The sequence below is a fragment of the Triticum dicoccoides genome, chromosome 4A, assembly GCF_002162155.2.
Source record: "Triticum dicoccoides isolate Atlit2015 ecotype Zavitan chromosome 4A, WEW_v2.0, whole genome shotgun sequence".
In the NCBI taxonomy this organism is placed as follows: domain Eukaryota; kingdom Viridiplantae; phylum Streptophyta; class Magnoliopsida; order Poales; family Poaceae; genus Triticum; species Triticum dicoccoides.
In genome coordinates this window covers 537,238,910-537,248,692 of record NC_041386.1, presented here as the reverse complement: position 1 = coordinate 537,248,692, position 9,783 = coordinate 537,238,910, and the positions used below count along the sequence as shown (strand labels likewise).

The following is a 9,783-nucleotide window of genomic DNA, read 5'->3' as shown; positions in this document are numbered from 1 at the left end:
CGAGGAGCTTGGGGAGGGCGAGAAGCCACGGCCGTGGGGGAAGACCAACTCCAAGAAGGAGGACAAGCGCGATGTGGCGTCGATTGCCTTGCATGCCACTTTGGAGGGCATGATGAGCAACAAGGACACAAGCGAGGAGAAGCATCGGCAAGACAAGGAAGAGCAAATGAACGCCTTCATGGAGATCAAAAGGAGGATGCTTGAGCTTGATGCGGAGAAGCAAGCCAAGATGCTTGAGATGGAGGCAGAGAAGCAAGCCAAGATGTTCAAGATCGTGGCCGCCAATGCCAAGACCAAGGCAAAAGAAGTGGCACTCGCTAGCATGATGACGAGGGTGGAAATCATGAAGGTGGACTTGAACACCGTGTCGCCGAGGAAGAGGCCATGGTTCGAGAAGATGCAGGCCGACATGCTCAAGTTCGACAACGGGTGATCTATGGCGGAGAACGCCATCCTTTTTTTATATGCCGGCAAGTGTGCTGGCATGACCACGACCAAGATGGCGTGGTCGAACTCCCGCCCTTTTTTGTGCTCGCATGTGTGTCGGCCGCTGGCAAGTGCGCCAACATGAACTGTGTGGTGGCTTTTTTGGAGGCTGGCATTGTATGCCGGCCGTTGGCATGGCGCTGGCATTGTATGCCGGCCGCTGGCATGGCGCCGGCATGAACTCCGGGCGATGGGATGGCCACTGGCATAATCTACAGCCGCGGGCCTTTTAAAATTTATGGGCGGACATGAAAAGGGTCGCGCACGTAAAACGGGGCGGACGCCGAGCGGGCGGCCGACCCAAACGGACGAAAAGCGGACAAAGCGCGCGTCTGTTTGGGTCGGCGCGTTGGAGTTGCTCTTAGAAGTGCTCCTTAAGAAAGGATAAGAGAATAAGAGTCGGCATGCACCAAACTATTATCTATACATTGACTAACCAATCAGAATAGTATACTTATGAACATTTAATCTGTATGTTAAAACAAAGGCAAGTGTCCTCTTATTTGGATCATAGAAAACTCGCCATGACTACCTGAATGCTATTTACAAAATGATATCAGAACTACTCTGCAAGCACATGGTAAGAAAAAAGGGAAGTAACTGGATGCTATTTCCAAAATGATGTCAGAACTACTACCCCTTAACCAAAATATAAAGAATCAATTACTTTATTAAACTGCAAAAACGTCTTTTATCTATTCTGTTTTATTTCTACGAATGTACATAAAGAATCAATTACTTTGGTTCTGTTAGGTACCATCTTCCTTCTTCTGTTCACACAGAAGAAAAGCCTACTGGTCAGCCTAATCATGACCACCTTCAGATTTTTATAAAAGCACACAAGGTCACTAAAAATATATTTAAATTATTCGTAACAGATAAAAGTACCCAGTTCTGATTCATACTGCAAGCCAAAAAACTAACCAGTGCTTCAGATTTGTAACTATGTGAGTATGTTGTGGACCCCATGCTCATCGTATGATTAAAATAGAACCTTAGCAAACCCTGGAGTAATAATGTAGTAATAAGGAAGTCCATAGCAATCAAACGAGGAGGTGCTGACTTGCAATTTAAAAATATAGATGTTCAGTTATATTCGGAAAAGCATGATGCGTGTTCAAATGAAATGGTTACTGAAAAGGATCTCACCTTGTTCCACCAGAACATGTAGTGATCCATAAACATAGTACATGTTCTCTGAAATAATTGGATCAGGCCTCGTGGTTCCACAGGATGGTGATGCGAAAGCACGATTTTTTTGAGAATTAAGTAGCAAACCTGCAATGCACAAAAGGGATCAAATGATTAGCAAACCTGCTGTTTGTCCTGAAGCTAGTTTAGTAAGAGAGAACATTTAGCAACAAAAATAAGAAGTTTTTTTAGAAGTTTGCAGCGAATATACAATGTGTGGCACGGAATATTTCAGAAAAGCATGAAACCTGTGTTCAGATGATTACTAAAAAAGGAATCTCACATTGTTCCACTTCCAATGGAACATGTAGCGATCCATAAACATGGTATATGTTATCTGAATTCATTGGTTCAAATCTCATGGCTCAACAGGATGGTGCTGCAAAAAGCACGATTTTTTCAAGAAATTAGTACCAAACCTGCAATGCACAAAAAAGATCAAATTGTTAGCAAACCTGCCATCCGTCCTGAAGCTAGTTCAGTAAGAAAGAACATTTAGCAAAATCAGATGAAGCTTTTTTTTGCGGCGTGCATGCAATGTGCAGCATTGGATAAATCATTAATTCCAAACAAAAAGAACAAAACAAGAACACAGAAAATGTCTGACACTCAAGTAACAACTGCCTGAAAATATCATGCTGAAATTTTACATTGCCCATGAATTCTCAGTTATTACCTTTTGTGCATGGTGTCCTGCTCAAAGATGTCCTACCTGGAGCAGAAGTGATACCAAACCTGAAAAATATCACTTAGATAATGCTTCCACTAATACAAATCCACTATTACTGCAGACCATGGAATCCTGGATAAGTGGACAGCGTACCAAACAGTATGCAGTACACATGACAGATGTCAGGTATAAGTACTATTAGGAATAGATATTTGATGGGCAGCTTCAGGTAAAAGTTTATGCCAATAAATTGTTGAAGAGGCGATAGAAGCTCTAGATCAAGACAACCTAGAAAATACTCCATTATAATTCTTGAAGAGTTAAAGTTATTGATATATTAACTATCAACGGAATCCGGCCAAGCATTTTAAGAGAATAGCCGAAGAGCAAGAAACCAATCCAAAAAAATACCTTCAACAAACTTAAACTGCCATCCTGTGAACCTTATGAAAGGATTTGTCAGTGCTGCTTCCATCCTTGTCAGCGCTGGACAGGAATTCCTCCAAGATGGTGGTGGCGGTGTCGATGAAATGCTACAGCTGGAGGAAGAGCTCGCCATAATCAGATGAATGTAGATGAATTGCTAAAAGAGGAAGATGACTCGTGATACCATGTGAGAATTGTGGAAGCGTCTCTACCTCCATTGGAGGCCGCGTGATGTTTATTTATAGGTGCCGAACGTGGCAAGCGATGTACAGATTGGTATCTAGATTGATCTTGGGAGGCAAGGAGACAGGTTTAAACTAGATTACAGTTCCATCTCTAATACCTCTGGATCCTTCTAGACAGTCGCAGGTTACAGATACTGCCAAGCCTAAGTATCCTGAGATCCCGGACTTCCCAATCCATTACCGAACCATCTTGAGCTCAATTTCTGAAGCAGGTTATCCTTGATGTCGCAATACCTTTGCGCCCAATCAACCGGTTCAACTCCATCAACGCCTAAGCCGGGGGCCCGGTCAGCGGACTCAAGGTTGATTGGATCTCTCCAGTCAGCCACGTAGGCAGACACTCGTCGTTTGAACTTATGCTTGAACTCGGTCCATGCCTGGTACTTATAATGGTTCACACGTGCCTGCATGCTCCGTATACTTTTGAAACCAGCCTTCAGTGTGAAGTGGTGAATTGCATTCTCCAAAGAATGGTCCACTGCAGCAAGCAGAACCAGCGATTTGTGCCTCAGAAACCTCTTCAGACGGCATGTGTATCCTTGGATGACGCCCTCCTGTGGGTGTGATGTTTGGCCAGAGGGGCCAAAATCAAAGCACCACAGATGTACCTGCCCGACATCTGGATCAACCTGAACAATCGCCTCAAGCATCGATTTTGACGGCTTCTCAGATCGTTCCCAGTTGGGCGAAAAAACGAACTCGTCGACGTCAATAAAGGCCATCCACTTGCAAGAGCTCTGGTGCGTTGCGGCACAATGGGAGAAGCCGGCTTCCTGCATTTTGATCCACGGCCAAGGCACGGTGGAGATGCTGATTCCGGCTGACCTCAACTGGGCAACTTGATCTGCCAAGTCATCCTTACTTCCATTGTCGTACAGGATGAAGTGGTCCACCCCGACAGCGGCATGATACAGCACCCATTCGCGAAGAAACTTTGAGACATTGTGAATCATAGTGCATGCACAAATCAGGTTCTTTTCCGGTGCCACCGGCAAGCCACTTTCACTCTGCCATGGACGATAAGTCACGAGTGTGGGGATTGGATCCTCGCCCGTGGCTGCCACGGTGACACGGAACTCTGTGTTCCTAGAGTTCAGATGGATCGGTGGAGCGGGGCACCGGGTAACCTGCTGTACGGACGTGATGGCAGGGAAGGAGGCCACCACGGCATGGGTCTCGCCACAGTAGCGATACAGGCATTGGACACCGCCAGCAACATGGTTGACGCCCTTTTCAAAGACAAGAACATCGCCACTGTCGAGAGTTGCAGAGCTGAACGCGATCCGGCCGGTCCAATTCAGCAATGCGCGGCCAGGGCAATCGGCAGAGGAAGCCGAAGTGGGGAGCAGCACGGGCGCTTGGAGCGGCTGGAGGCTCCGGGCAGGCTCGGGCATTGGGCAGATGTAGGCGTGGCGGCCCGACCCCGGCAGCCTCCCAAGCGCGCTCGCCGGGGACGACGCTCCACCCTGGAAGGCGCACGTCGCCTTGGCGCCAGGCTCAGCGTCAGTCAGGACAAGAACCTCCCAGTCCGGGAGCAAGACAGCATCCGCGTCGTCGTGCTGCGGCGGCGAGCGGTCGGCCCCCGATTCCGAGTTCGAGGGGAGGCAGGGCGGCGAGCGGTGGATGGGCAGAAGGCGCCGCGGGAGGTTGGCTTCCGGCTGCGGCGGTGAGGCGTCGGCCTCCAAGTCTGACAGGAGGTAGGGCGGCAGCGGCGAGAGGGCGAAGGGCGGCGGGGCGAAGGGCGGCGGGGCGAAGGACGGCGAGCAGTCGGCGCCGAGGCCGAGGGGCAGCAAGCCCGGCGAGAAGAGCTGGCCGTGGGCGTAGGTATGGCCGCCGGCGAGCAGGAGGAGGCCGGCCGACACACCGCCGGCGATGGTGAGGACACGGCGCAGGCAGCTGCGGCGCCGGTGATGCACCATGGCGACGGGGCGATTCGAGCGGAGCGGGGAGCTGGAGGTTTCTTGTTCGCGCGAAAACTCTGCGATCGATTGCGCGGAAAAGCTTTTGCCAAATTAGGGCGTCGACGACCTGTATTATACGGTGTATCGGGTCCGACTACGGTACGTATATGGTAGCGTGTTCGCTACGCATACGGTAGCGTATTGTCTACGCATACGGTAGCTTATTTTCTACGTATAGGGTGTACAGGCTACCGACCGACCGAGGCAGCGAGGTTTGGGTTCGTCGCCAGCTGTTCCTTCGGGTCTGCCCGTGGGCCGTGGTCGAGCGTCGATCTCTTTTTTTTTCTCGCACGCTATCAAGATCAGGCTGGTTCTATGTCACGTTGCTGGATTTTTTTTTCTTTCTCGATAATAAAGTCAACATTTTATTTAGTCTGGGCCTGAATACGTATACGGTAGAGTTCAGTACGTATACGGCGTTCAGCATGTTTCGCCCCAATTTTCGATTAAAAACTTTTTTTTCAGGGACAAAACCGAAGAGATAGGTACAGGGATACACTCCCTCCCTCAAAAAATCCAAAGTGATTCTTGCCGATATAACCAAATCCGTCCAATTGGTGATGAAATCTGATGAAGGAATTGACTGAATCACGCAGCGACTTCAATCAATACCAAAAAATCAGCAACACAAGCAGCAGGGACAGGGGCGTGACAGTACCGGCGTGACTCGATCGTTGGAGCAGGACCAGCCGGTGTGGTCGCCGGAGAAGGGCGGTGCCGTCGAGGTCGCCGGGGCCGAGTCAGGCAAGGGAGCCCGCCGGCCGGAGCAGGCGAGGACGGCCGATCAGGTACCTTCAGGTCGCCGGAGCCGATCCAGGGGAGTGGGGTGAGCAGCGGCCGTCGGTGGCAAGCAAGGGAGGTCGTGGCGCAGTGGCGGGCGAGCGGGGGAGGACGGTGGAGGTTGCGGGGGTGGGTGTAGGAGGTCCGCGGAGCCAGGGGAGGGTGGCGGAGGCAGGAGCAGCCGGCCAGCGCTGGCGACGAGGTTCCGCGCGCCGCTGTGGTTGGCTGGGGGCGACTGGAAGGACATGGTCTGGTCGGACTGGAACAGAGGTAGGGATGATGTTGACAGGGGTAGTTCCGGAATACCAAAACAACGACAAGCTATTCACATTTTGTCCAACAGAAAACGTGTAACATTTAACGGGAGTACTATTTTCAGACGGAAACGCTACGGCTCACCCGGCTGATCTGTGTCGGCCCGGCAATGCTACACGTACAAACGATTTACAGGTTTTTACGGGATGGTTAATCTTAATTGGTCAATAGGTGAGCAGGGCGGCCCACCCTCCTGAAAATCAAGGGGGAAGAGAGGTTTGTGATTGGTTGTTAGATGGAAGAAGCGTGTAAAAGCGTGTAAGTCTTTGTATGTCTAGCATTTTTGGTGCCGGCCACCTCTTTGGCCGTCGGATCTGATTTCGATCGAACGGCTCGAGAGCAACCTCTTCCGTCGTCTAAGTTTGCAACTGGGTCATTGTCGCAATCCTTTCCACCGCAATAGCTAGTCTGTTCCAAATCGACGAAGGGGAGGCAGCGGCCACCGACCTGGGCGAGGGTAGGGTGTCGAGATGGGCGGGCTGGAGTGGGTGTTCGGCGGCTACTTCAACATCTAGCTGGAGGGCAGGAAGGAGCAGAGTGAGGCGACCTCAGGGAGCGTGCCGCACGCCGTCGATTGCCGCCAGTACTCATCGGAATCGACCAACATAGCTGGCGGTGGCGAGAGCAGGGATGATTTTTTTTTGCAACAAGGGTCGTGTGCGATTGCAACAAAGCTTTTGTTGCGGAGCCGCAAATGCTTTTTTGCAACAAGGCTCTTGTTGCAAGATGCTTTTGTAAGGATCAAGTTGCATTTGCAACAATGATCTTGTACCCATTTGGGAATCCTTTTGGGACTAGAGACTTGCCTTGGGTGACTGGTGCTTTGTTGTTGTTCTTCTTCTGAGCTTGCCCCGCTCTCTTTCCTTTCGTCCTCCCTCCATCGATAGCTTCGGCGGCTCGAGATGTGGGGAGAGGGCCCGGATCTTGATAGTATGGGTATTAGATTAGGTAGCTTCTCAAATAAAGCCACTTTTGGTTAAGATCTTCCACTTCTTATTGTGGTCATATATAGTGGCAAGAGTATTGGTAGCCAGAGTTGGCTTTCTTGTAGGATATGAACCCTTGCTTGATACCATCCCAGATCTAGAGTTCCCCTCTTTGGCCAATTTGATTCTCTCTAGCTGCAGTAGAAGCAAAGGAGAGATGGAAGAAGATGGAGGGCCCAACAAGCTGCAAAATATGTTTCCCTCCTAGAGCTCATCAACTTCATCGCGCTTGTTGAAGCCTTGGCGCTCGCCTGAGTGCCACTTCCTTCGGGGAGGATCTTGTTTGGGTAGTTGGCAGCCGGCCCCCGACGCGCAACAGTTGTATTCTCTAGTCGAATGGTGACATTATGGAGTTGCCAACTCCGGTTATTCCCTCTGGCACTGGTGAAGAAAAGCTTATAGAGGAACAATATTAGTGGTGCACCCGAAAAAGAGCCACAACACTGGTATGTGCCCAAAATACCAGTGGCGTGCGTCGAACGACCCACGTCACTAATAATGTACTACTAGTGGCATGCCACAGAACACGCAACCACTAGTATGTTGTAGGGGGACATGCTGCGTAAAACAAAACAAAAAACACACAAGATCCAACCAAGATCATTATCGAGGTGTGGGTAACGAAGTCATACTAATGATCAACTCAACACAGCAGGAAGAAGAGGAGATGTTATTGAGGACTACTGACTCCCGCGGCTAGGTTATACCTCTCGACCACAAGAGTTTCTCCTCCAAGAAGATCTGCCCGATCTAGCGTCGAAGTGGACGATGCCTTCAAGGTATCGAGGTTGGAGTCAAAATTTGACAAGCAGTTCGTGGCTATGGGGAAGAAGAAGAGGAAGAAGAAGCGAGTCAACGTGCTCTACATGGGAGAGAGGGGATTGGTCTAGGGCTTCTTGTGCCTTTGAAGTGTCCATGCATCTATTTGTATAAAGGTGCGGGAGGAGGCTGGTCGACCAGGGGTGCCATGCCTTGGCCCCTAAGAAAGGGAAGTCGCCAAGACCTGTAGGTTGGCTTGTCCCCCAAGCAAGGGGAGGGGGTGGGGGTCAGCCAAGACCTGCCATGCGGGCTGGCTGGGCCCCCAAGAAAAGGGGGACAACCTTCCAGGGTCCCCTTCTAGATGGTTCTGGAATATTTTAAGAGCCTTTATAAGAAGTCTTCCTCTTAGGGTGTGTGCGTGAGCATAGATCTTCACTTTTCAAAGATGATTGGGAGGTCGATTCCCCTTCATGATTTAACTTGCATGTAGTAGTCGGTTATAAAGTAAAAGGTTGTAATGAAAAATGTAAAAGGTTGCAACGGAAAATTAGATTCATTATCTCTGTAACGATGGGTTCTGGTTGTTTCTCAAAAAGAAAAGAAAACAATGGGTTTTGGTTTGACCATGTTGTGTAGCAAACTTAGGGTGAAAATGCATTGCTTCGATTCTTTCTTTTTTGCACGACCGCCTCGGATCTCCAAGCATTGCACACCCGAGCATCTTGGATGCCATTTTTGATATATTTCTACTTTTTTTGAATTAGTGATCATCGGGAGCAGATGAGCATGAACTCATATATAGATTACCGCCTTACAAAATGGATTACCATCTTACAAGTTACAAGTATGAGCAGTTTTAACATGGTCCCTCTTACCCCCTCTTTTCACATGAGAGGTAAGAGTATAAAATAGATCTTAGCCGTTGATCTCATCAATGAATGGCTTGATTGACTCTTACCTTCTTACCTCACATGTAAAAAAAGGAGGTAAGAGGGACCATGTTAAAATTTGCCTACAAGTATAGTGCACATGTTGAACCAATCAAGGGTGAGGACAAATGTTTTAGAAGAACCGCATAAAAAAGACAAGAAAAAGCGACGGAGCAACAAGGCACACATTCGCTTCTACTCCCTCCATTCCTAGATATAATCCCTTTTAGAGATTTCAATACGAACTACATACGGAGCAAAATGAGTTCTACACTCTAAAATATGTCTATATATATATGTGTATGTAATATGTATTGGAATATCTAAAAAGGCTTATATTTAGAAACGGAGGGAGAAGTACATTCCATTTTTCCTGGAGTATTTGGGTGTGGTTAGATTCATTATTGAGATAATACACATTATTGGCATAATATTTGTTTAGTTGTCATTTGTTACTCACTCTCTTCGATAACTTCATTCATAAAAACAGTGGTTCCTCTTTGCAGCAGTAAGTTGAAGCTTAGGTATATTGTACCATGTGAAGTCTATTATATTTAAAATGGCGACTTCTGCGGGTGTTTGGTCACGGTTGTTTCTCTTGGCAGCAGTAAGTTGAAGCTTAGCGGTGGATTCTTGCCGACACCACTCCGATCCCGTCAATCATGGACCTGCGTTCTCCAGCTTTCATGGCTTGACGGAGTCGTCTGCCGATGCAGTTTTTGCCCCCGGCGCTCCGGTTGCTGCGCTTCCTCTAGCTACTTCGCCTCGCCGGTGTTCCGGCGGCTCCATCTCTGACGGCTCAGAACCGCATTCCCTTCCGATTATTGACTTGTCGGCGGTATAAGTCGCTACCCATCCCTCCGTGTCGGCTCTCTACCTTGTTGCCTTCCCGACCCCGTCACCTACACGCCAAGTCGGTTCTAGAGCTCGTGTTTTCCAGTGACTGCAGCCCCACCTCCCACCTTCTGAGGGCCGACCGATCGACACCCTGACTTCCTCATATTTCGAACCCTGATATGGTGGTTATGGGATTGC

General features: G+C 49.1%; 2 protein-coding genes across 3 annotated transcripts in view; both read right to left on the bottom strand.

The window, feature by feature from the left end:
• Window positions 1-6,005, bottom strand: part of LOC119286597 — a 19,630-nt gene extending 13,625 nt beyond the window's left edge. The window contains exons 1-6 of one of the 2 annotated variants that reach the window (XM_037565987.1): window positions 5,638-6,005; window positions 2,759-2,886; window positions 2,354-2,412; window positions 1,961-2,096; window positions 1,636-1,764; window positions 1,411-1,548 (exon numbers count right to left, since the gene is read on the bottom strand). The gene's annotated coding sequence lies outside the window, so the exon portion shown is untranslated. The remainder of the gene's footprint in view (window positions 1-1,410; window positions 1,549-1,635; window positions 1,765-1,960; window positions 2,097-2,353; window positions 2,413-2,758; window positions 2,887-5,637) is intronic. The other variant, XM_037565988.1, reaches the window with a different exon arrangement.
• On the bottom strand, window positions 2,923-5,644 carry LOC119286595 (glycosyltransferase family 92 protein Os08g0121900-like). Its single transcript, XM_037565984.1, has one exon. It carries the CDS (start codon window positions 4,935-4,937, stop codon window positions 3,162-3,164), a length of 1,776 nt encoding a protein of 591 aa, XP_037421881.1. The 5' UTR covers window positions 4,938-5,644; the 3' UTR covers window positions 2,923-3,161.
• Window positions 6,006-9,783: the final 3,778 nt, after the last annotated feature.